We start from the raw sequence: 27745 nt of genomic DNA, 5'->3' as shown, positions 1-27745 counted from the left end.
TACTATTTGGGATAGTGGGCGCTTTTGAGACTCCGAAGGTCCCTGCGACATAGAGACAGACATGGGTTGATTCCCTGGCTGTTCCCTAGCTTCCGCTTTGTCTAATCTTTTGTGCAATAAATTTACATTAGCACTTAAAACATTCCACATATCCATCCAGTCAAGTGTCGGCGTTGTCGACAGAGACACCACATTCATTTTCTCCTCCTACTCCCCCGGAAAGCCTCCTACCTCAGACATGTCGACACACGCGTACCAACACACCACACACTCTGGGAATCCTCTTATCTGAAGACAGTTCCCCCACAAGGCCCTTTGGAGAGACAGAGAGAGAGTATGCCAGCACACACCCAGCACTATATGACCCAGGAAAAAACACAATATGTTTACCTAGATAGCGCTGTAATCTGTATATTGTGCTAAATATGTGCCCCCCCCCCTTCTTTAAAACCCTCTTTCACCGTGGATAAGCAGGGGAGAGTCCGGTGAGCTTCCTCTCAGCGCTGTGCTGTGGAGAAAATGGCGCTGGTGAGTGCTGAGGAAGAAGCCCCGCTCCCTCAGCGGCGGGCTTCTGTCCCGCTCAAATATGTAAAAAAAAACCTGGCTGGGGCTCTTTATATATACAGTGCCCAGCTGTATATATATATTTTTGCCAGAAAACGAGGTTTATTGCTGCCCAGGGCGCCCCCCCTGCGCCCTGCACCCTTACAGTGTCTGCCTGTGTGTGCTGTGTGGGAGCAATGGCGCACAGCTTTACTGCTGTGCGTTACCTCAGTGAAGATCTGAAGTCTTCTGCCGCCTCTGAAGTCTTCTTACTTCTCATACTCACCCCGCTTCTATCTTCCAGCTCTGCGAGGAGGACGGCGGCGCGGCTCTGGGATGGACGGCGAGGGCGAGACCTGCGTACCAATCCCTCTGGAGCTAATGGTGTCCAGTAGCCTAAGAAGCAGAGCCTTGAAACTCACAGAAGTAGGTCTGCTTCTCTCTCCTCAGTCCCACGATGCAGGGAGTCTGTTGCCAGCAGGCTCCCTGAAAATAAAAAACCTAACAAAATACTTTCTTTCAGGAAACTCAGGAGCTCCCTGTAATGCACCCAGTCTCCTCTGGGCACAGTAGTAAACTGAGGTCTGGAGGAGGGGCATAGAGGGAGGAGCCAGTGCACACCCATACCTAAAGTCTTTCTTAAAGTGCCCATGTCTCCTGCGGAGCCCGTCTATCCCATTGGTTCTTACGGAGTCCCCAGCATCCTCTAGGACGTAAGAGAAAAAAACAGGACATCACATTGTATGATTTTTAAAAAATGTATTTGTATATTCTTGTGTAAAATAAATATTTGGACAATCAAAAAGTTTAACTCAGTACTTTGTAATATAACCCCGGTTGGCAATTACAGAGGTCAAACGTTTCCTGTAGTTCTTGACCAGGTTTGCACACACTGTAGCAGGTATTTTGGCCCACTCTTCCATGCAGATCTTCTCTAGATCGGTCATGTTTTGGGACTGTCGCCGGGCAACACGGACTTTCAACTCCATCCACAGATTTTCTATTCGGTTGAGGTCTGGAGACTGGCTAGGCCACTCCAGGACCTTGAAATGCTTCTTACAGAGCCACACCGCCACACCCGGGCGGTGTGTTTGGGGTCATTGTCATGCTGGAAGACCCAGCCATGTTCCATCTTCAATGCTCTTACTGAGGGTTCTGCCCAAAATCTCACGATACACGGCCCCATTCATCCTCTCCTTAATACGGATCAGTCGTCCTGTCCCCTTTGCAGAAAAGCAGCCCCTAAGTATGATGTTTCCACCCCCATGCTTCACAGTGGGTATGGTGTTCTTGGGATGCCAGTCATCATTCTTCTCCCTCCAAACACGGCGAGTGGAGTTAATACCAAAAAGTTCGATTTCGCTCTCATCTGACCACATTACATTCTCCCAATCCTCCTCTGGATCATCCAGATGGTCACTTTCAAACTTTAGATGGGCCTGGACATGTGCTGGCTTAAGCAGGGGGACCTTTCTGGCGCTGCAGGATTTCAATCCACGACGACGTAGTGTGTTACTAATGGTAACCTTTGTGACTGTGGTCCCAGCTCTCTTGAGGTAATTGACCAGATCCCCCCGTGTAGTTCTGGGCTTATTCCTCACAGTTCTCAAGATCATTGATACCCCACGAGGTGAGATCTTGCATGGAGCCCCAGGTCGAGGGAGATTGTCAGTGATCTTGTATTTCTTCCATTTTTTAATAATTGCGCCAACAGTTGATCTCACCAAGCTGCTTGCCTATTGTCAAGTAACTCATCCCAGCCTTGTGCAGCTCTACAATTTTGTCCCTGGTGTCCTTAGAGACAGCTCTCTGGTCTTGGCCATGGTGGAGAGGTAGCAGTCTGACTGTTTGAGGGTGTGGACAGGTGTCTTTTATATAGAGAACCAGTTCAAACAGGTGCCATTAATACAGGTAACTAGTGGAGGATAGAAGAGCTTCTTAAAGAAGTAGTAACAGGTCTGTGAGAGCCAGAAATGAACGTTATGGTAAGAACTTAACGTTGATAACGTGATTTCTCTTATGTCCACAGGTATCCACAGGATAACATTGGGATATTGTCGAGCGACAGCGAAAATGGCACCAACACGGTCACGAGCTTTCTGGCCTCCCAGGATGCATTGGGGCCTCCACTATATAGTCCCGCCCACTGACTCAGTCAGATCAGTTCTTTCCACTGCGATTTTAGGCAGGAACATTAGGAAGAGACCTGTACAGGCGATAAGAACACACATGCACACCCTTCCATACAAGAAGGAAGAGGTTTAGTGATTGTCTAGATCCTCAAATCAGAAGCGTCAGGGTGGGATCCCTGTGGATACCTGTGGACATAAGAGAAATCACGTTATCAACGGTAAGTTCTTACCATAACATTCATTTCTCTGGCTGGGTCCACAGGATTATCCACAGGATAACATTGGGATTCCCAAAGCCATTTTAGTGGTGGGGACGCTCCTGATTGCACAGGAGGACCTTTCGCCCTAAGTCTGCGTCATGAGAGGCAAAAGTATCCAAGGCATAATGTCTGATGAATGTGTTTATGGAAGACCATGTGGCTGCCCTACATATCTGTTCTGCTGATGCACCCTGTTGTGCTGCCCAAGAAGGACCTACCTTACGTGTAGAGTGTGCAGAGACATTAGCCGGAATAGGGAGATCTGCATGAGAATAAGCTTTTGATATTACCATTCGGAGCCATCTCGCCAGCGTCTGTTTACTAGCAGGCCATCCTCTTCTATGGAATCCGTAGAGGATGAAGAGGGAATCTGTTTTCCTGATGGCACTAGTATGATCTATGTAGATTTTTAAAGCCCGGACCACGTCCAGCGACGCTTCTCCCGCAGAAAGTCCCGATACCTGAAAAGCGGGGACTACAATCTCTTCATTCAGGTGAAATTTTGATACCACCTTTGGAAGATAGCTTGATCTCGTTCTGAGAACTGCTCTGTCTGGAAAAAACTTAAGAAAGGAGACTTACATGATAATGCTCCCAAATCTGACACTCTTCTGGCTGACGCCATTGCCAGTAAAAAAAGAACTTTAACCGTTAACCACTTAAGATCCGCTCTCTCAAGTGGTTCAAACAAAGGACCCTGGAGAAATTTAAGAACTAAATTCAAATCCCAGGGAGCTGCAGGAGGAACAAATGGAGGTTGAATATGTACTACTCCTTGGAAAAACGTACGTACATCCTGTAGGTCAGCAATCTTCTGCTGAAACCATACCGTCAATGCTGAGACTTGCACCCTCAAGGAAGCAACCTTCAACCCTTTATCCAATCCTGCCTGCAGGAAATCCAAAATTCTAGCTACTTTAAAAGGATCTCGGATTGTAATTTTTCCCAGAACACCAATGAATATAGGCTTGCCATATTCTATGATACACACGGGCCGAAGAAGGCTTTCTTGCTCTAAGCATGGTTTGGATTACTTGCTTTGAAAATCCTTTAGCCTCTAAGATAGAGGTTTCAACAGCCACGCCGTCAAAGACAGGTGATCCAGATGACTGTGACAACAAGGAACCTGCATTAATAGATCTGGACGCTGAGGGAGCAGTATCAGTGCTTCCACGGACATTCTCAACAGATCTGTGTACCAATGCCTTCTTGGCCAAGCTGGAGCTATTAGAATAATTGCTCCTTTTGCCTGTTTTATCTTTCTCACTACTCTGGGTAACAGAGATATTGGAGGGAACAGATATGCCAGCTGAAACCTCCATTCCACTGACAGTGCGTCTACCAGGACCGCTCCTGGGTCCCTTGTTCTTGATCCGTACCTCGGAACTTTGTTGTTTAGACGAGACGCCATAAGGTCTATCTCCGGTAGACCCCATCTGTTCACCAGTGTCTGAAACACTTCTGGGTGTAGTGCCCATTCGGTTTCCTGAATGGTGCACCGACTGAGAAAATCCGCTTCCCAATTTAGTACACCCGGGACAAATACTGCTGACAATGCCGGTAGATGGAGTTCTGCCCATTTTAGAATGGGAGTTACTTCCTCCATCAGACTCTTGCTGTGAGTTCCTCCTTGATGATTGAGGTATGCTACTGCCATCGCATTGTCTGAGCGGATCTGGACTGGTCTTTCTTGTAGATTGTCCTTTGCCTGAACCAGAGCCAAGTAGATGGCTCTTATTTCTAACAGATTTATCGGCAGGCGACTTTCCCTTGCGGTCCACTTTCCCTGGAACCATAGGCTTCCGAGTACCGTCCCCAAGCCTTGCAGGCTGGCATCTGTTGTCAGGACTTGCCACTCTTTTATCCAAAAGGGTCTCCCCTTGTTTAAATGGTCTGTCTGTAGCCACCATGTTAGAGACCTTTTTTCATTCACTGGAATCTTTATCTGCTTCTTTATTGTTTGATGATTTCCGTTCCATTTGGTCAAAAGGAGATGCTGCAATGGTCTGGAGTGGAATTGCGCATATTCCACCATGTCGAACGTTGATACCATCAGACCCAACAGTCGCATTGCTGCATGGACTGACATTGTCTGGGCTTGGAACGCTTCCTGGGCCATGACCTGCACCCTGACTATTTTTCTCTCCGGTAAGAGAACTCTCTGTAGGTCTGAATCCAATATGGCTCCCAAATGAACCATCCACTGTGACGGATTCAGGGACGACTTCTCCCAATTTATGAGCCACCCGTGTCTCTGTAAACAAACTATCGTCTATTGGAGATGGCTCAACAGTAAATCTTGCGACTGTGCTAAGATTAATAGGTTGTCTAGGTATGGGAATATTCTTATCCCTTGCTTGCGCAGACAAGCTGCCATAACCACCATGATCTTGGTAAACACCCTGGGTGCTGTAGCTAGCCCGAAGGGCAAAGCTTGGAACTGGAAGTGTTCCTTGAGGATGGCAAACCTGAGGTAACACGGATGTGATAGTGCTATAGGAACATGCAGGTAAGCATCCCGTACATCCAGGGATACCATATAGTCTCCCGGTTCCATAGCCAACATTATGGAGCGTAATGTCTCCATGTGGAACTTCGGGATCCATATGTAGTCGTTCAACATCTTCAGATTTAGAATTGGTCGATATGACCCATTTGGTTTCTGGATTAGAAACAGATTGGAGTAATACCCCTGTCCCTTTTGTGATGGAGGTACTGGGACAATCACACCTGACTGCAGTAATTTTTGGACTGTTTCTTGCAGGGCATTGGCCTTCGACTCTATACGAGACGGGCTGGTGCAAAAAAATCTTTGAGGAGGCTGCCTCCTGAATGGGAACCCATAACCCTGAGATACTACCTTCTGCACCCAGGCACCTGCTGTTGACTGTTGCCATATGTGTGCAAATTGCAGGAGTCGGCCCCCAACCCTGGAATCCTCCAGGCGGAGGCCCGTCTCTTCAGGCTGAGGGTTTCTGTTCAAGTTTGGAAGCTGGCTTTTTGCTAGCCCACTGCTTCCTACCCCTGGATTTAAACTGGGGTTGTTTAGGCTCCTCTTTAGCTTTCGCTTTGCTTTGCCAGCGAAATGAGCGAAATTTTAAACCCTTGGACTTAGGGTTATAGGTAGCCGGAAATCTGACCTTTTTCGATTCAGCCTCTGACTCTAGGATATCCGATAAAGGTTTTCCAAATAATATATTACCCACGAAAGGCAATGCTTCCAATTCTTTCTTGGACTCCGCATCTGGCTTCCAGGTCCGTAGCCAAACTGCTCTGCGAGCGACTACTGCCAGGGCTGAAGCTTTAGAAGCAACAGTGCCTACATCAATAGCTGCTTCTTCTAAATACTGGGCAGATTGTCTTAAACGGCAAAGACGATCCTCTTGCTCCCTAGTAGGAGAGGGGATGTCATTCTCTAGTTTCTCTATCCATTCGCCCATTGCCTTTGCTACCCAGGCCGAAGCCATAGCAGGTCTTACCACTGCACCTACAAGAGAAAAAATATTTTTCAATAGGCTCTCTACCCTTCTGTCTGTGACATCATTCAAAGAGGTAGATGACAGTGGTAAAGCAGATTTATGCACGAGTCGCAGAACATGTGCATCTACTTTTGGAGGAACTTCTCTCTTCGAACAATTTCCAGCAGGAAATGGATAATAAGAATCTTATACTTTTTACTGGGCGCTGCCCAAGACTCATCCATCATTTCCGTCAACTCATCTGATGCTGGAAATTCAGCCTTCACTGACTTTGTTCGTTTGAATACAGGTGCTTTTGCTTTTAACGCTGTCTTGGCTGGTTCTTCCAGAGAAAGCACAGCCTTCACTGCATTAATGAGTTCAGCTACATCTTCTGAACTAAAGCTCTGCGACTGATCATCATACGGAGTTGACTCTATTGTTTCCGCATCATCATCCGATGTATCCTCTTGTGTAGTCTGCCATGCAGACGTATCTGTCTTAGTCTTACCTGCCCCTTGGTTGCTTGTAGAAGCTACTGGAACCAAACCATAGGAAGAGAGCTGCATGTATGGGTTCATAGTGTAACCTAACCCTTGAGGTGGTGCTACCGGAGCTAACCTGTCCGCTATTGAAGACAGAGTCTTTGCGAACATATTCCATGGTGGCTCTACTGGAGGCTGAACTAACTCCTGTTTTTTACTTCGCTGAAAAGTGAAACAGTTTGCACACAAACCCTCATAAGTGACCAATTGATTCATATCAATTACCCCTCACTTACAAGATAAGCATGTTAGGGCTATGGGAGTGCTTGACAAATTCTCCTCATCACTTTTGCCGCTCACAGACATTTTATCTGATATTGACTACACAATTTTGTGACTGAAAAACACCCTATAATCAGTATATAGAGGTGAAATCAATCTGACCACAGTGCACCTGATTTGAGGGTCTGAACAGGACTGACATTACACAGAAAAGTCAGCACGCATACTAGCAGTCAGTCACATGTTAAAGCATTAGACATTGTCATATGAGAATACAACCTCCATAATAACTTATACATAAGTAGGAAAATTGTACTTCTGTTTAACTGGTTCTTTTTTCAACATAACATGCAGAAAACACAGTAATATACAGGTCTCATATGCAATAGGTACTAAAAATTAACAATGCATACTAAGGAGTAGAAGGGAATTTTTTTTAGTACTGTATACCCTGCCTCCAGAGAGCGGGATACAGGGAGACTCACCACACTTCCATATCCAAGCAAAGACGCTCGTAAGACGCTGAGTGGATTCAGACGCTACTGGTGTACACTGCCGCTCCTGGTAACTGATATCGGACATGGACGCTGAGCCACTCCACGTGCATGCAGACACTAAAGGCCTGCGACTCGGTCTGGGCGGGTTTATATCCAGTGTACACAACCGCAGCGTCTAAGCTGCGACCGAGTACCCTCGTGGTAGCGTCTGAGCCGGAAGTGAGGTCATTCAGTTCATGAAACGAGAGACACGCGGGAACTGGCCATGAACTCGGAGGAGGGACGGCCAGGAGAGCGTCTGAAACCCCCTGTTGACTTAAACTCCCAGGATCGCGGCCTCACCTAGTCCTGGCGCCTATGATCCCCAGAGCGTAGCGCTGTCACACCGGGATGTTCGGCGCATCAACACACTGTTTGTAGTCTCCACCAAATCAGTGTAGCTGTGTCCTGACCCCTCTAGTAAGAGGAAGTCCATAGACTCACCGTCTCCCCATGCTCCGGCCACAGCCTGGTAACTTCTGCTGGACCTGTTAGAACATCCGACACAGACGCCCGTCGAGACAGCACTGTACCGCGAAGGTAAGCGTTGTTGCGACCCAGTGGGGAGTTGTTGGAGCGACCCTTTCTAATATGCGTTTAAGACGCTGCTAAGAGAAGTCGCTCAAAAACCAAAACAGTAAGTCTATAAAAATGAAAACGTAAGGCTGCTTTCACAGCAGCCCTGTGACCATGCGGCTTCCTGCCGCACCAAGCAAAAAACTGATCTGACTGAGTCAGTGGGCGGGACTATATAGTGGAGGCCCCAATGCATCCTGGGAGGCCAGAAAGCTCGTGACCGTGTTGGTGCCCTTTTCGCTGTCGCTCGACAATATCCCAATGTTATCCTGTGGATAATCCTGTGGATCCAGCCAGAGAAATCTTGCTGCTTGGTAGGTGTCCAAATATTTATTATCCGCAAGAATATACAAGTAAATTGTTTAAAAATCATACAATGTGACTTCCTGTTTTTTTTTCTTCAGATTCCGTCTCTCACAGTTGAAGTGTACCTATGATGGAAATTACAGACCTCTCATCTTTTTAATTGGGTCAACTTGCACAATCGGTGGCTGTCCAAATACTTTTTTGCCCCGCTATATATCTCTATATCTATCTATCTATATATCTATCTATATATCTATCTATATATCTATCTATATATCTATCTATATATATATAAATAAAATTAGGGAGGCCTATCCTGGGCCTTTTTTTCAATCCCAGCTATTGGGATTGATAAAAGATCAATCCTGAGATTGCCGTGATTAGGTTGAAAACCCGCCCACCACTGCCCAGCCCACACAAATACTCACCATCGTGGGTGGTAGCCAAGGTCGTGGGCTGTGGACGGTGACGTGCAGTCCTGGCAGCTGGTGTCAGACTCACCATCATGGGTGGGAGGGCTTGCGGGCGATGAGGTGCGGTCCGGTAAGCTGGCATAAGACTGCGCAGCGTGACTTCTGACATCATGTCACGCTGCGCAGTACACACTGCTGGGGGCAGGGGGAGCTGGAAGGAGGGAGCCGGGCTGCGTCTGAGCCTCCTGAGGCGGCCCAATGCTGCCCGGCATTTAAAAAAAAAAACAATGGGGCAGGTTAATCCCGCAATCCCCGGGATTGGAGCTTCCAATCCCGGGATTGACCTCTCTAGACGTAATAATGCCTGATGGGGCCCATGTGCAACAAATAGTCTACACCAAGAGAGTCCCCCCACATCTTATGCAGCACCATCTTCCCAGAGATATTCAGGAAGATGGTGCATGTCATGGTGCCAGAGTTTTTGCTTTCACTGCACAGCTCTATCTTTCCCAATATTTAAATGGGAAGATGGTGCCACATTGGGGGGGAGGAGGGGGGGTACACCTGCAGGCATCAGTTAAGGTGTGTACACATAGTGAGATTCTGACTAACCCCAATTCTCCCTATGCTATAGGGGCTAGGTCGGTATCGCAAGCACATAATGACTGTGCTTGCAATACTGACTATGTGCGATTTTGGCTAAGTGTTAATTTTGACTATCTTTTCTACGAGATAGTCAAAATTGACTTGCCTGCTCAGTCTATCTAGGCTTGCGATGCCGCGTGGGACCGCGCATAGGCATCGCAAGGTGACTTTCATTACGATTACATTACTATATAGTCAAAGTCGTAAGAAAATATCTTGCTGTGTGTACACACCATAAAGTTCCAAGGTGCACTGCACACCTTCCACCCATTATAGACACGCCTACATCACAATTGAAAAAAAAAATCTGCATAAAAATCCTAACTTAAGATGGCCATACACCTAAAGGTTTATTGTCCTATCTGGCTGGTTGGACCGGAAATGTGGTAATGTATGGGAGCAAATAATATTTGACCATTTGCTCTGAAATACCAGAAAGCGGACAAAAATGGTCAGCCAGACAAATTGGTTAAGTTCATTTGATTTTTGTCAGTTTTCTGGCATTTTAGTGCAAATGGTCAATTGTCATTTGCTCCCATACATTACCAGATTTTCGTTCCAACCAGCCAGATTGGACAATAAATCTTTAGGTGTATGGCCAGCTTAACACAAAACACTAAAATGTAAAAAATGAAAGAATGTAGGTGACAGACCAATTGTACAGAACACTACATTAGTACTCTTCTCTGAATTAAACAAACCATAGTTCCCAACAGTATCAGATTCAGATGTGAAATATCTGGTTAAAAGAGGGCATGACTAATTTTGCATAACTTTTTAGGATTGAAGCAATCTGTCTTTCATGATGTTGGGGGCTTGTCCAGAATTCTGGCAGATGCTGGGCAGCCCAAAATCACTGTTTTACAGAGCAGTGTGTGACAGAGTGTCCCCCCAACCTTCCTTCTGCCAGCAAGTGAGATAGCGACGCCATGCCCAAAAAGTAGCACTGCCTCACTGGAAGCGAGAGTTGGGAGGTATGAACATGCTACTGTACTTCTATAAAATTCATTGCTTCTTAATACTTGAGTGTACATTGAGTGTAAGCAGCAATGAAGCAGTGACGCAATAACATGACAATATCCACTGAAGTGAATCCCAAGAAACTATGGGGGTGATTCAGACCTGATCGCATGCAGATGGTTTTTTGCAGTGCTGCGATCAGGTAGTTGGCGCCTACAGGGGAAGGGGTAATTGCTGTGCAGGGGTGCCAACGCTTGAGCAGAGAGCTGCACAAACAAAAGTTTGTGCAGTCTCTGCACAGCTCAGGACTTACTCAGCCGCTGCAATGATCTGGCCAGGAGCTGACATCAGGAATCCTACCTCCAAACGGCTGGGCACGCCTGCGTTTTTCTGGACACTCCCTAGAAACGGTCAGTTGACACCCACGAATAGCCTGTTCCTGTCAATCTTCTTGCGATCGCTTTCTTCGCTAAACCTGTTGCTGTCCGGCGATCCCCAAAGACGTGGGGCGACGCGCCTGCGCATTGCGGAGCATACGCATGCGCAGTTCTAACCTGATCGCAGCAAAAAAATTGTAGCATGCGATCAGGTCTGAATGACCCCCTATAATCACGTTGCATGTGGCATACAAATCACATTTATTCCTATGCTTGCCTTAGTAATGACTATAAGCATTCAAAGGAGAGAGGTGGGGAGACAAGCTATGTGTACTGCTTCCCATGCAGACAGACTTAGGTGGACACTGGAGACAGAGTTAGGTGGACACTGACTGCTGGCAGGCAAAGTTTTATGCTGAAAAGTTTTAACTTGATGTACGTTTGTGTGTGTGCTGCTATTAACTATATTACTGTCCTTTACTATGGTGCGCACCTTTTTGAATATATAATATTTTCAGAATATGTACAATCTTGTGTAAGTACACAGGGGAGATGTATTATAGCGGTATGTAATACTTCTTGCTTCGCCTCATTACCAAAGCTTAGTGCTGACGCCCTGCCTCCCTGTCTGGACAGCTCCAGTGTGCATGTGCAGATCCTCGCTACTATCGGAACCGGCACCTGTCACAGTCGGGGACAGCAGTGTCCCTGGCTGTGGTGTATGGGCAACGTCACCTGCAGCTATCTAAATCGATAGCTGCAGGTGTCGGAATGGTCAGGTCATACACTGCCCTGCATATCGGCATGCTGTCTTTTAGAGAACAGCGCCGATATATACAGGGGAACCCCAGTCTCTGGGCACATACCGCCACTGACATACATGTGTGGAAAGCGGTATCAGCACATATAACGTGCTGATACCATTTCCACACCATAACAACCTTTAATACCTCACAATTCCTAACATACATTTTTCCCCAAAGTGTAACTTACTGGAATAAGAAGATGGAATGTTTTGGGGTTTTTTTGCTTCTGGGCATGGCAGAGTTCATGGATGATGTAGGAGGTTCTTTCAAATGCATACTTTCAAGGTGAGTAAAAGGGAAGACAGGTTTGACTCAACTCAGTCAGAGCCTTTTGAATTTTCTGTAACTAAATTTAAAGGCATTTGTATCAAACTGTAAAAAAAAAAAAAAAAAAATTATGCCTTAACCCAAAAAGAAGTGGGCACATTACAAACATAGGGGCAGATTTTGAGTTGGATGGATTGCTGCATTCACATATTTTTGTGTATGTCCGGCCTATTTCGAGTTGGACAGAACTTGACCATATCGGTCTTTCTGTGAAACCAGGCAGTGACAATGTGACTGCACAAAAATGCCCTGACTTGTAAGTGTCATGGACGTGTAGGAAGGGATGCCTGCTTCTGAGGGATCTCTTGCACCTAGCACAGTGCTGTTGCAAGTGCAGATACTAATAAAATAATTATAATGAGAGATAAGAACCACTTGGCTCATCTCGTCTGCACTAAAATTGAATGCTGCTTTCTATTCATCTGGTAAGCAGTGTGGTGCATTCCAATCCTCTATTTTCTATTACAATAGTGAGTGTAGTACTGTCTCTACATCCACTCTGTCTCTATGCAGTTCTAGCATGCGTCCAGGACTATGTAGCAGACACAACATATCCTCAAGCTTCTGATTGCTACTGAATGCCTTCCGATCATCAAGCACCATGTCCCCTAGTTTAGAACATCACCTGCACCTGTCAGTCCTATACTAGACTATACATAGCAAACCTTCTGGTACTCAGTCACCTCCCACATGAGGATGAGCCTCATCAGGGCTCCTAGCTTCATTCACTCTGCTAATATCCAAGCCAACCCTCCGGTTCCTGATCCAAGTTCCCAGAGACCTGAAATGTGGGTCTTGCACAAGACACCAATCCTAAACACGCAGGCTACAAAAAAAAAAAAAAAAAAACCTTCTGAAGAAGTAATTTCAATTTTGGAATAAGTCAAAGTCCAGAGCTTAATCTAATAGAACCATTGTGGTAGGACATAAAGGCATTGGTGCTCAAGCGAGTCACAAGAGTTACTGAATCACTAACATTCATATACTTTTTACAGCCCGAAAAATTTTAAATCAAGAAATATATGAAAAAGTATATCCTTTGGTGTTATTTTTGTCTTCTCTCCATCTTTGATGAGGATCTGAACACATTTTATGCAGACTTGTTCATTCAGTAGTTTCTAAAGGGTCCACAAAGTTTAACACCACTGTAAGATCATATACTAAATACAAATGAGCAGGAAGGTGTAACTGCAAGTATTATCATTCTGAAAACATACAGCATTATTTGAAATCAATACTCGTTAAATGGGGCCTTCTGCAGGTATTACTGCTTGAATAAATGAATAAATTACCCAAAGTTTACAAATCCCTCATATAACCCCATTGGCATACTTAAAATGTCCAAGCTTTGTATACTCACATACCACTTGATAATGGCACACACTCTATTTCAGCTTGCCACCTTTCTTCTAGACTATATCTAATATATTCTTACACACAAATTATTAAAGGTGATGGGTATGGCCATGCAGACCAGGTTCACGCCCAGTTATGCAAACCTATACATGGGGGAGTTTGCGGACATATTTTGGGGAGTTTAATGGGGTGCACACATGGTGATTATACAGATGATCTTTTTATTATTTGGGATGGGATTCTTTCCACCCCACAGCATTTCGTTTCTTCTTTGGACACTAACACTTTAAAATGCATCTTTCACGTACACATTATAGAAATTAGATAACCTTCCTGGATGTGACCCTTGAAGCCAACGCTACTTCTATTCAAACACCAAATGATATGAAGCCAGTAGAAACCCAATCCTATCTTAATTTCTGAAGCGCACACTACTGTACATGGAAAATTATTATCCTCAAAGGCCATTTAATTCAGCTACATAGTAAATGTTCTTTTACCGAAACCTTTTATCCACAAGCAGAGACTTTAATAGATTTATTTAAGAGAAAAGAGGCTATATGGACTCACTTTTACCAAAAGCCTGGAAAGTGTCAGCAATAGATAGGTCTTCTCCAGTGCAAACTAAAACTAATGGGCCCTACACACTGAAAGATATGAACGAGATATCGTTCATATCTATCAGTGTGTATGCACCAACGATGAATGATGCGCGGCCCCGCGCTCGTTCATCGTTGGTGCCGGCTCGTTTATGCATGCAAGCCAATATGGACAACACCGTCCATAGCAGCATGCAGGGCTATGGAGCCGGGTGACGGAGGAGTGAAGAAACTTCACTTCCGCCATCACCCCCCTTCCCCACCGCCGGGATGTCCGTCGGACGTATGGCACCTCAGCGGCCAATCAGCATGTGTGTAGGGCCTTAAATCTTTGGTGGGATTATTAGATTCTGAGGTTCTCAAAAGAGATACAAAGTTTGACCTTTATCTGTAAAAACATCTGCTCCAACAAGATTTGTAAAAACAATAAAAATCAGTACATCTTACAATGCAATAATATTTGACAAAACCTACTATCAGCGAAACCCTTCATTATCTATAAAAAAGAAACAGTTCACTCAAGACCATTAGAGCCCCAAGTTACCCGAGGCAGATGTATTAAGCCTGGAGAAGTGATAAAGCAGTGAGAAAATAAGATTTTACTTACCGGTAAATCTATTTCTCGTAGTCCGTAGTGGATGCTGGGGACTCCGTAAGGACCATGGGGAATAGACGGGCTCCGCAGGAGACAGGGCACTCTAAGAAAGAATTAGGACTACTGGTGTGCACTGGCTCCTCCCTCTATGTCCCTCCTCCAGACCTCAGTTAAGGAAACTGTGCCCGGAAGAGCTGATAGTACAAGGAAAGGCTTTTGGAATCCAGGGTAAGACTCATACCAGCCACACCAATCACACCGTATAACTCGTGATAAACTTACCCAGTTAACAGTATGAACAACAACAGAGCATCAGACCAACCTGATGCAACCATAACATAACCCTTATGTAAGCAATAACTATATACAAGCATTGCAGAAGAAGTCCACACTTGGGACGGGCGCCCAGCATCCACTACGGACTACGAGAAATAGATTTACCGGTAAGTAAAATCTTATTTTCTCTAACGTCCTAGTGGATGCTGGGGACTCCGTAAGGACCATGGGGATTATACCAAAGCTACCAAACGGGCGGGAGAGTGCAGATGACTCTGCAGCACCGAATGAGCAAACACAAGGTCCTCCTCAGCCAGGGTATCACACTTGTAGAATTTTGCAAAAGTGTTTGAACCCGACCAAGTAGCTGCTCGGCAAAGCTGTAATGCAGAGACCCCTCGGGCAGCCGCCCAAGAAGAGCCCACCTTCCTTGTGGAATGGGCTTTTACTGATTTTGGAGGCGGCAATCCAGCCGCAAAATGAGCCTGCTGAATCGTGTTACAGATCCAGCGAGCAATAGTTTGCTTTGAAGCAGGAGCACCCAGCTTGTTGGATGCATACAGGATAAACAACGACTCCGTTTTCCTGACTCCAGCCGTTCTGGCTACATAAACCTTCAAAGCCCTGACTACCTCTAGTAACTTGGCATCCTCCAAGTCACGAGTAGCCGCAGGCACCACAATAGGTTGGTTCAAATGAAAGGATGACACTTTTGGCAGAAATTGCGGACGAGTCCGTAATTCTGCCCTGTCCATATGGAAAACCAGATAGGGGCTTTTATGTGACAAAGCCGCCAATTCTGACACACGCCTAGCCAAAGCTAAGGCCAACAGCAGTTGTTTTATTTAAGTTTTATTTTTAAGCGTGCCCCAACACAGAGTCTCTCTTTTTTCTTTTGAAATATTGACACGTACTATTGACTCTGGGTGCACCACCAACAACAATAACTCCTTGGATACCGATTTCAGGCATCTCTTATGCATATGCACTGTTGGTTTACAAGGGACAAATTCTATAAGAGCCCATTACAAAGAGATCGTTTTTAGTCCTGTGTGGCACCAAACCGACCTTTTTCTCAATGTGATCTTACAAAGAGTGGGGTAATTATACATACAAAATAATTCATTTCATATATTATCCACTAATGGATAAATACTTTTTCATGCCATGGTAACTATACAGCTAGCACAAATCTGTCTAAAAAGGTAGCAGCTAGCAAATATAGCACCCCAACGGTCCAAACACGCCTCCGAAGCCCGGACCGCGTCCTCCCCCTCCCGCCTCTGCCTGTCAATTAGGCAGAGGCGAGCGCACCAGCGAGATGCTGATAGCAGAAATTCATACTGCGATCGCTGCCGCTGCAGCTACCCAGTCTGAACTACCCCATTAGTCATGAGCAAAGATGATCAACACAGTATGGGCGAGCTGATGGTTTAAGCAGAATCGATGGTTCATGATTAAGACGAGGGTATATACGTTCAAAGTGAGATAAAGAGAAGAGGATGGAAGCAATGGAACGGAGAAATTGATTGCGTGGACAATAAGAATGCAGAAGAAGAGAGGGGTAATGGGATACAAGTAGTAAGAGGGAACATAGAAAATAAGGGGATAGAGGAATGACATGAAGAAAGGAATTAAAGAAAAGATAGAATGGTATACAGAAGGCTTATGATGTGAATGTCTGTAAAGGAAAGAGGTGAGCTATCTTTAAAGTTGGTGAAGGCTATTTGACACGGATACCATAGAAAACTGTTTAAATTTTTACCCAGCTCCTAGATCAGGGGTGGGGAACCTCCGGCCCATGTGCCTTATCCGGCCCGGAAAAGCATTTTGACCGACCCGGGGTGCCAGCTAAGGTAGCCGCCGAGTGTAAAGCCAACCGCCGCACATGTCATCATGGGAGATGTCGTTTTCTCACACTGTATTCAGTGTACAGTGTGAAAAAACTACATCTCCCATGACGCAGTGCACGGCAGATGGCTCTGGGAGATGATATGAGGCAGCTTTGGAGAGAGAGAGGTCTGCTCTGCTGGCTGCGGGTGGGAGAAATGGCTGTGATGCGGTGCAGAGCGGATTCAGGACCTGGACCAGTGGTGTGCAGGAGTCTGGATAAGACCTGTCCTGCAGTGATGGCGAGTGCCCTGCTGGCACTATATTGGGGCATTATGTGTGTCATTAGTGCTCCTTACACATAATGGCCACAGTAATGTGTGCATTATGTGTAAGGCCACCCTGCTATTCTAGGAGAGCACATGCGAATGATGTTGAAAATCCAAATGGCCCTTGCCAGAAAAAAAGGTTCCATACCCCTGTCCTAGATAATCAAGTGTGTTGAACTCTGCATTAAAACATGAAACAGACTGTAGCAAAGCATATACCATAGTCCATCAGAAGGTATTTGAATGGTCCAAAACAAAAACATGTCTACAGTACTGTTATGTAAAGTTGGGAAGGCAAATGGTGCAAACAGATGTGGGGGATGGACATGTTTAACACACACACATATTGGGGGGCTAGGTCTTATCAGGAAAGACAAGGACAAAGATGTTGTTATGAATTGCCTGATCAACTGGTGCAGTAGCAGGAATGGTCCATGAGACAAACAGTACAGGAAAGTGTAAGGGGGAGAAAATAATAGGGTTGCAGTAACTTAACCACATCTATTGGAAAGGTTCCTTCACCATGGAGATGCTAAATATACAGTAAATTAATTGTTGTAATGAGATTCCCTATCACCAAATTGTGATAATGTCCTCTTAATAAAAGCAGGGCAACCACTTCCTTACCAGCTAACAAGTTACATATCAAAAGGAGTATGTCAAAATCCTATGCCATTACACTAATTGTCTTTTAATCAGCTAACTGCTTCATTATCAAGATATAAGGAAGAATGGGGATACACTTTGCTGACTATTTTGCCAGAACCGTTACAAAAGTGAGTTGTTAAAACACTGAATGATTCTTTATTATTTGTGATTGTATAAACAAGCATCTTGTGGTTGAATAGCTAAGTAACACTAATGTTCATCTGTGATTAGCATGAGAGCCCAGTTATTTGTCTTCATTTACAGTATAAAGAAAGCTTCGGAGCCTCCAATTATATATAGAGCTTTGACAGTAGAGGTAGAGGACTGGAAGAGGCAGTTATGCATTTGCATATGAATTCCCTAATTGTAGAGCTGTAAGGGAAAGTACTGGAGCACTTTCTAATGCTGGCCATACATTAGTACGACCAGCATAAGATCCAATTTGACAGGCGATTTCCCTGCAATACCCCTGGGAGCTCCTGGCGCACGATGTGTTCTGGGGGGAGGGGGGGGGGAGGTTTACATACGATGAGGCATACGATCAATCGTACGCCTCACCTTTAGCATGTGACCACTAAAAAAAAAAAAAAAAAAAACGTCATTTAAAAAAGGGCGCGGATCGTATGCACCATCCTACAATGTGGATACGATTACGACAGATCATATGGTCTGCACATATGATCTGAGGATGCGACATTCGACCAACGGGGCCGTGCATCACATCGTCATCATATGCAATACATGTACGATGTGCATACAATGCATCGTATGATGCGGCAAAATCATATATTCGTATACCAGATCGCTTTAGTGTATGGCCAGCATAACACTTAGGGCCTAGGGGGTAATTCAGACTGCATTGCTGCAGCGATCGCAGTCTGAATCACACACCCCGGGAGCCCAGTGAGATCCTAACATTCACTAGAGCGATCGCCTCTACCTGATTGACAGGCAGAGGCGGGGCTGGAGGGGGCGTGCCAACGGCGTTAGAACACTGTTGGCGGGGTGCGGTTCGGACAACATGTGGCCTTCCAGACACTGCAGAGTCCCTGCTGGATGAACGTGTTATGGGCATGCGCAAACTGGCCGCAGCAAACGCAAACTACACAACAGCCTGTTGCAGGTAGCGATAGAGGGTGCCACCAAAGAGGAATAAGTAAAGTTAAATCCCAACAGCATATTCATTAGTATCACTGCAACACTAAACGAAATATGTAGACAGTAATAAGGATCCTTGTTAAATGGGGCCCAGTATGTTTCATCTGACACGGCCAGAGATAATTTCTATCAAGAAGATACAAATAAGTTTGTGTTAAAGCAATACAATGACATTCATATATTAAAATAATACACATTTGAAACAAAACAAAAAACTACAAGTGAAGAGACTTCAATGTTTCAATTTAACCGTGTGGATTGAACAACGCTGGGAATTAGCTCCCAGTGCTATTCAATTCAGCGTAACGTGAGGGATAGCATAAAATCCTACAAATGTGCTGGTGTGATGCCGTTTTCTGCCCTTAGTGTGGCGGAAACAGCATCGCGTCAGGTACTTAAGTCGTAGAATGCCGGTCCTCGCGACAAAGCACCCTGTTTAGTCCGCAAGAACCATCCTTCACCGACGTAACAGCATGCCGAACTGAATAGCACCAGGAGATAATTACTGGCGCTATTCAATCTGCGCTGAATTGAACTGACCCCGATGACAAATCTTAAGGATCAAATGCACGCATTATTCAGTGCCCAAGCACAATGGTTAAGTGCATGTGCTTAAATTGTATTCCTCTTTAAATACTTCCCAGGCACAGTACTGCTAGAATGATTTCACTCACATTCTGAACAACTTTACAATTTTATGAATGATAAACCAATCTTGAAAACATATGATTTTGAGTGTACACACTAGTAATAATTTATTGTTCCAATCTGAACGATTATCTGTGCTAACAATAGTCACAAAGGTGACATTTGCAAATTAACGATTGGCAGATATATGGGACAGGCGATCGGAACTTCATACAACACACTACAAAATGTGCGCTATATCGGCTAGTTGTTTTCGATGAAAGTTATGCAGTAGCTCAGATTCAATTTAACCAATTTGTCTGAAAAAACATTTTTGTTAATTTTCCAGTGTTTGGGAGCAAATGGTTGATTGTCACAGACTACCACACTTTACCAGATTTCCATTCCAACCAACCAGATTGGGCAGATAAAGTGTGTACTGTAGTTAGCTTTACAATCTACATACTGACAAAAGGGATATGAGGTAGAAACAAAGAAAAACACCAAATACATAGACTGGGGTTCCACACGAGCACTATAATGGCAGGCTATTGAGTTGTATTTCACCTGTATTACACTATAGCTCTGTATTATTAGAAGACAAAGTCACGTATATCAAGTTACATTCCTGGACCCTTTAAGGAGCAACAAGTGATGTCCTACATACACTGCAGTCCTAAGAACGGGAGGCAGCAGCAGCAGCGCACACCTGACAGGTGAGATAACGGTATGGCCAGTGCCTGAGCTGTAATACAGAGGGGGCATTACACAGAACACATGATAGCAGGCAGCGCAGCACTACTGCCAACACTGGCTACAGCAGATCAAACTACTTTCTTACCCTCCTATATCTCCCCCCGTGACCCCGGCTGCCCCTTCTCCGCACACACAGGACACAACGCACGGGGAGCAGCTCCCCTCAGAGGAACATGCTGCACAGGGGGGAGCCCGGACCTGACCCCAGAAACCGCACTCACCTGGCGCCGGTCGGCAGTGCCCGGGTGCTGCATGTCAGACAGCTGCAGAGCGGTTCTCCTCAGTTGGGAAAAGTCCCCCTCATCGTCGCTGGTCCCTGGGCCGGAGCCCCGTGCGAGCTTTCCAGAGCCCATCTCCCGGCGCATCTCAGAGCGCAGTTCCAAATAGCAGCAGATAGTAACTAAGTGCAATGACAGGGACAGGGCGAAGAACCCCAGGAACAGCCGGCAGTTCCCGCAACTTCTGACACAACTGCATCCAGAGTGTTGCAGAGAGGAGGAGTCCGGGGATAGGGAGGGGTCCGTCCCAGGCTGCTCGGACAGACTCCGGGTTGCCATGCTCGCAACTGGCAAGGGAGCAGTACGGTCACCGAGGAGAGAGGCGCAACCCGATCCCTTGGCAGCACCTCTGTTTACCAGTACCGTAGCCGGTTACGGCACCATGACTGTCCGCCGCAGAGCCCGGTGTAGCTGAGACCTGTCCGGAGCGAGCACATGAAGTCAGTCTCCGGAGCTGCAGGGCGAGAGGAGGTGCTGCAGCCACAGGACAGCTCCGTCCTCCCAACATCTAACCACACCTTCCAGCCAGGAACCCCAATCCGTAACCCCGCCTCTCCCAGGCTGGCCCCGCCCGCATCCTGGACGCCACACCTACATGCCAGACGCGGTCCAATCATACTCAGGGATGAAAACAACACTTCACCTCCGTAATGTAACCCCGCCCACATTGCCACGAAGCAATACTGCCACCTATCGTCGGCGCTTTTAGTACTGCAGGCTCACTTCAACGAGATAAAGAGAAGGACTGGGAGGGGATGTGCCCGGAGTGTGAATCAATGCTAGCGAATAGTCCCAGGCTGACAGTCACCTTTGTGAAGTGCCTTGTTGTAGCAAGCAATACATGTGCTGCACAGAACATCCTCTTCTTCCTGCACTTCTTGCTATACCCCTCTGCTAGACGTGGTCCTCATTCTCACGCAGCAAATTGGTGAGTGGGACATTATCATATATATTATGTACTTACCATTTTAGTACAGTATATCAAGTAGCAGGGTATTGGTTGCATTTTGTTTCACAATACAAGCTAGTTTATCACTTAAGTGATGTTTAATATGGAAACATCTGGTATGTGCCTGGCAGTGTCTATTCCACACAGTGCATGCTTCTGGTTTTACACAATATTTTACAATAAACTATTCTTAACTCTGAGGGGTAAATTTACTCAGAGGTTTCCAAACTTTTTTGAATCACGGTGCCCTAGAATATCAGAATTTTTTTCACGGCACCCCTATGCCAAAAATTTCTTATTGAGAAATTTAGAAAGAAATATTACATTAAGTAGATCGCATTTATATGTCATCCTTAGGGTCAGTTGTGTGGTGAGGGACAAGATTTGCTTCTGTTTGGCCACATATTTTATGACTGGCAGCCACCAGCACTGGTTTTAACTATTATATTGACCATGAATAATTTGAATTGGTCCTGGACCACCAGGGCTGTTTCTAGCCAATTTGGCTCCCAGTGCGAGATTTAAAAATGCGCCCCCCCCCCCCCCATGACATAAAAAAATGTGCCCCCCCCCCCCCACACACCTAGATAAAAAAACAACAACTTGCGCGCGCACACGGCAAGGGGGCGTGGTCTCATCTAAATGGGTGTGGCCTCGTCTGAAAAGACTACCTCACAATCCAGTTTTTGACCCTGCTCCAACAGATCACGACCACCACAGGAAAAAAAATTCTACCATATTAAGCCCCACACAGGAATGCCCCCTGCACCATATTATGCCACACACCGCAATGCCCTTGATACATTAAATCCCCACACTACGGCAGGCAAGAGTCCCCATTTCACACATTACGGCAGGTGTCCCCATTTTACACATTGAGAGAGAGAGAGAGAATACTTACAGAGGCGATTACCGCTCTTCGGCCCGCCTCACCAGTCGCTCCTCGCGCCGGCCTTTCCCTCTTCCTAACTTGGATCCCCCTCTGTACTCCGGTCGGGGGGGGGGAGTTTCGCGGAGTGACGGGGTTGCGTCGTGACGTAACAACGCAACCGCGTCATTCCGTGAAACTCCGCCCCCCGAGCGGGTTACTCGGGGAGAAATAGGAGGGGGAAGCAGGGAGCCACAGTTAGTGCCGCGGCGGGCGCCCAGTGCGGTTGCACTGCTCGCCTGCCCCAAGAAACGGCCCTGTGGACCACCAACCCAGGGCACCCCTGCAAGTGTCCCGTGGCACCCCAGAGAGCCACGGCACACAGTTTGGGAACCTCTGCTTTCACCTCCTTCACATCGCAAAAATAACCCGGTATCGACCCGGCATATTGTCGGGTTGACATGGGTCAGTGTGCGACGTGAAAGGGCCCCATGAGAATTCTCGGGTCGCCTGACCCTGTAATTCAACCCAGGTAATAAGAAGGGTTATTCCCAGGCTGAATACCAGGTCAGTGGCAGCGTAAACGGATTCACCCGTAAACTACACAGGGAGAGGCGGCGCGGAGATGAGTTAATCTCCCAGCGCCGCCCCTGCTGCCGGCTCTGTCCCCCGCCGCTATGGCAACCGACCCGGCATATTGCCGGATCGGAAAGCCAGCACAGAGGCTTCAATGCCGGATCCCACCAGGGAAGGATCTGTTTCCAATTCCTGGGTGAGATCTGACATTGAAGATCTGAAAGGGGTATCTGGTGGGAGTTTTTCTTAGAACTGGTGATGCTGCCCATAGTAACCAATAAAAGTCTATCTGTTAGCTTCTAGAAGCAGCTATATAAATGTTAAGTAGAATCTTCTAGAAGCAGCTATATAAATGTTAAGTAGAATCTTCTAGAAGCAGCTATATAAATGTTAAGTAGAATCTGATTGGCTGCTATGAGCAACCACACCAGTTCTAAAAACCTCCCACCTTAGTAAATTAACCACTGACTCTGCGGTCCCTAAAGGCCCATATTCACGGGCAGATCTAGGGAGAGATGTGTGCTGAGCGAACCGCTCAGCACACATCTCTCCCACCGCTCAGCACAGCGCAATGTGTGCTGAGCGTGCGGGGGGAGATGGGGGGGGGGGGGGGCGCTCATTTCACCCAGCGGGTGAAGTGAGCGACCTGCTAGATTGGCCTGCATGCAGACCAATCTAGCACCAGCGATAGCGATGCGCGGGGCTGCGCATCACTATCGCTGTGAGGGGTACACACGGAGTGATCGCTGCTTAAATCTAAGCAATCTAGTCTCTAGATTTAGAGAGCATGGTGTCAATTTTTGCAGACGATACCAAATTGTGTAAAGGGAGGTACACACAGAGAGATCCGTTGCTTAAAATCTAAGCAATCTGACTGGATTGCTTAGATCTTAAGCACGGATCTCTCATGTGTATGTCCCCCAGCGAAAGCGATGCGCGTCCCCGCACATCGCTATCGCATGTGCTAGATTGAGCCCCGCACATCGCTGTCGCCGGTGCTAGATTGAGCCTGCATGCAGGCTCAATCTAGCAGGTCGCTCACTTCAGCGCTGTGTGAAGTGAGCTGCTCCCTGTTCCACCCCCCTCGCTCAGCACACATCTCTAGTGTGTACCCCCTCTAAGGTTATAAATACGGAGATGGATGCTGAGTCTCTTCAGAACAACTTATAGTCTCTACACACTTACAGATTTCACTGCACGATATGAACGTTCTCGTTCATTAATGAATGAGAACTCGTTCATATCGCTCAGTGTGTAGGCTCCAACGATGAACGATGCGCGGCTCCACGCTTGTTCATCGTTGGTGCCGATTCGCTTATGCATGCAAGCCAATATGGACAATCTCGTCCATATTAGCATGCGCTGCTATGGAGCCAGGTGACGGGAGGAGTAATGAAACTTCACTCACCCCGTCACTGCCCCCCCACCGCCGTGGCGCCTGTTGGCCGTATACGCCGTTGGGCAGCTCGGCGGCGGTTCGCTGAGTGTGTAGGGCCCATTAGTTAAACTGGAAGCATGGGCAGCAAAACGGAGAATGAGCTTAAATACAGACAATTGTAAGGTAATGCACTTTGGTAGCAGGAACAAAAATAACACCTACTGTACATACTAAATGGGGTAAAATTAGGGGATTCTGTACTGGAAGAAGACTTAGGTGTTCACATAGATAGCAAACTAAGCAGCAGTACCCAAAGTAGGATTGCAGCAAAGAAGGCTAACAAGGTATTAGCATGCATAAAGCGGGGAATTGATGCAAGGGATGAGAGTGTTATACTCCCATTATATAAATCACTAGTGAGGCCACATCTTGAATACTGTGCACAATTTTGGGCACCATACTACAAAAAGGATATATGGAACTAGAAAAGGGGCAGAGGTGGGCGACTAAACTAATTAAGGGGATGGAGACTCTGGAATACGAGGAAAGGCTGGGATACGGTCATTAGGTCGACACCACTTAGGTTGACAGTCATTAGGTCGACCACTATTGGTCGACATGCATTAGGTCAACTGGGTCATTAGGTTGACATGGTCATTAGGTCGACCTGTACTAGGTCGATAGTTCAAAAGGTCGATATGAGTTTTTCACATTTGTTTTTAAATTTTTGGACTTTTTCATACTTTACGATCCACATGGACTACGATTAGGAATATTAACGAAGCGAGCCATGCGAGGGGACTTGGTGCACTAATTGGGGTTCCCCGTCACTTTACGAAGAAAACGACACCAAAAAAAGTTTAAAAAAACTCATGTCAACCTTTTGACCTGTCGACCTAATGACCCTGTCGACCTAATGACCCTGTCAACCTAATGCATGTCAACCAATAGTGGTCGACCTAATGACTGTCGACCTAATGACTGTCGCTCCAACGACCCATACCCGAAAGGCTTGCATGGCTAGGCATGTTTACACTGGAAAAGAGGAGACTAAGGGGCTAATTCAGACCTGATCAGTGCTGTGCGTGTACGCACAGCAGTGATCAGGCCTGAACTGAGCATGCGCCGGCGCATGCCAGACAGCTGATGGCTGTCTTTAGCTAGCGATCGCCTCTGCCTGATTGACAGGCAGAGGCGGTTGCTGGGCGGGAGGGGGCGGGACAGCGGCATTAAGCCGCCGTTAAAGGGGCACGGTCCGGCCAACGCAGGTGTAGCCGGACCGAGCCGGTGGCGGCAGCTGCGTGACGTCACACGCAGCAGCTGCGACCCGGTCAGCGACGAGTAGCTCCCGGCCAGCGCGCAGGAGCTGCGCTGGCAGGGAGCTACTCCTGAAGTACTAAAGCAGGCCTGGCCAATCTGTGGCTCTCCAGATGTTGTAAAGCTACACATCCCAGCATGCCCTGCCACAACTTTTGCATTCCCTAATAGCAAAACTGTGGCATGGCATGCTGGGATTTGTAGTTTCACAACAGCTGGAGAGCCACAGGTTGGCCAGGCCTGTACTAAAGCATTGCCGCTGTGCGATGCTTTAGTACTTCTGCGACAGGGCAGTGACTGACATGCGGGGCGGTCTAGCCCTGTGCTGGGCGTCCCCTCGCATGTCAGTGTGCCTGATCGTAGCTGTGCTAAATTTAGCACAGCTACGATCAACTCTGAATCACACCCTAAGGGGGGACATGATCAACATTTACAAATATATAAGGGGCCAATACACAGAGCTTGTGGAGGATCTGTTTTTGGTAAGATGAACACAGAGGACACGTGGACATCGCTTAGGTTAGAGGAGAGGAGATTTTGCACACATAGACGAAAAGTTTTTTTCACAATAAGCAGTGCCAGATTAAGGTTCACATGGGCCTGGAGCTTAAATTTATGAAGGGCCTATTGTGTGCCACAGAAGGAGGTGTGACAAGCGCTGTGGTGGTGTGACTAGTGATGTGATATGTGTGCTGTGGTCTAAATATGGCGTGTGGCCTGTGCCATGAGTGTGGCTATCTCCATGAAGATCATAGCTAGGGCCTACCTTCAACCAATTAATAGTTAACTATAACAAGAAAAAGTTTGTGGCTACCATATAACACAGAGCATCAGTGACCGCCATATCGTGCAAGGAGCATCACAGTGACCACCATATAATATACCCGGGTTTCCCCCGGGTACTCCGGTTTCCTCCCAAAATCCAAAAATATACTGGCAGGTTAATTGGCTCCTAACAAAAATTAACCCTAGGGTGAATGTGTGTGCATGTACATGTGATAGGGAATATAGATTGTAAGCTCCACTGGGGCAGGGACTGATGTGAATGGCCAATTCTCTGTAAAGCGCTGCGGAATATGTGTGCGCTATATAAATAACTGGTAATAATAATAATAATAAGGGGAATAAGAAAATGGTGCTCCTTGAAAACTTTTCTTTGAAAGTCTGCCAGAATGCAAATACTGGTTATTTATACCACTTTCAGACAGAAAAGTCTGAAAGTCCCGGCAATTACCTGGCATTTCAATGCCAGGTCGTTTTGCCGAGACCTCCCTTACCCCCCTTTCACACAGACAAGCAAATTACCGGGTCGAAAATTTCGACCCGGTACTTTGCAGATCAACACGGGTATTTTGTCTGTGTGAAAGGGTCAACCCGTGTCGAAATTCCTGTGTCTCCGACCCTGGTCAATTCCAGGGTCGAAGTCCTGGGAATTTCAACCTGGGTCGACCTTTTCACACAGAAAAAGGACCCGTGTGTTTCATGAAATTACCGGGTGGAACTGCTTCACCCGGTAATTTCATTTCTCTAACGTCCTAGTGGATGCTGGGGACTCCGTCAGGACCATGGGGAATAGCGGCTCCGCAGGAGACAGGGCACAAAAGCAAGCTTTTAGGATCACATGGTGTGTACTGGCTCCTCCCCCTATGACCCTCCTCCAAGCCTCAGTTAGGTTTTTGTGCCCGTCCGAGAAGGGTGCAATCTAGGTGGCTCTCTTAAAGAGTTGCTTAGAAAAAGTTTTTAGGTTCTTTATTTTCAGTGAGTCCTGCTGGCAACAGGCTCACTGCATCGAGGGACTTAGGGGAGAGAATTTCAACTCACCTGCGTGCAGGATGGATTGGATTCTTAGGCTACTGGACACCATTAGCTTCAGAGGGAGTCGGAACACAGGTCTCGCCCTGGGGTTCGTCCCGGAGCCGCGCCGCCGACCCCCTTGCAGATGCTGAAGATTGAAGAGGTCCGGAACCAGGCGGCAGAAGACTTTTCAGTCTTCCTCAGGTAGCGCACAGCACTGCAGCTGTGCGCCATTGTCTGTCAGCACACTTCCCACAGCGATCACGGAGGGTGCAGGGCGCGGGGGGGGGCGCCCTGGCAGCAAT

At 46.7% G+C, this 27745-nt stretch overlaps 1 protein-coding gene across 5 annotated transcripts in view; it reads right to left on the bottom strand.

Moving 5' to 3' along the window:
- Positions 1–21134, bottom strand: part of EDA (ectodysplasin A) — a 629423-nt gene extending 608289 nt beyond the window's left edge. For 3 of the 5 annotated variants that reach the window (XM_063937090.1, XM_063937091.1, XM_063937092.1), the window contains exon 1: positions 20502–21132. In XM_063937090.1, coding sequence (XP_063793160.1) covers positions 20502–20837 — 336 coding nt within the window. In that variant the 5' untranslated portion in view covers positions 20838–21132. Of the gene's footprint in view, positions 1–20501 lie in introns of all 5 variants that reach the window. The other 2 variants (XM_063937093.1, XM_063937094.1) reach the window with 1 other exon arrangement.
- Positions 21135–27745: the final 6611 nt, after the last annotated feature.

Source organism: Pseudophryne corroboree, chromosome 8 (genome assembly GCF_028390025.1).
Source record: "Pseudophryne corroboree isolate aPseCor3 chromosome 8, aPseCor3.hap2, whole genome shotgun sequence".
Classification (NCBI taxonomy): domain Eukaryota; kingdom Metazoa; phylum Chordata; class Amphibia; order Anura; family Myobatrachidae; genus Pseudophryne; species Pseudophryne corroboree.
Note: the sequence above shows the minus strand (reverse complement) of the source record. Positions and strands in the feature narration are given on the sequence as shown.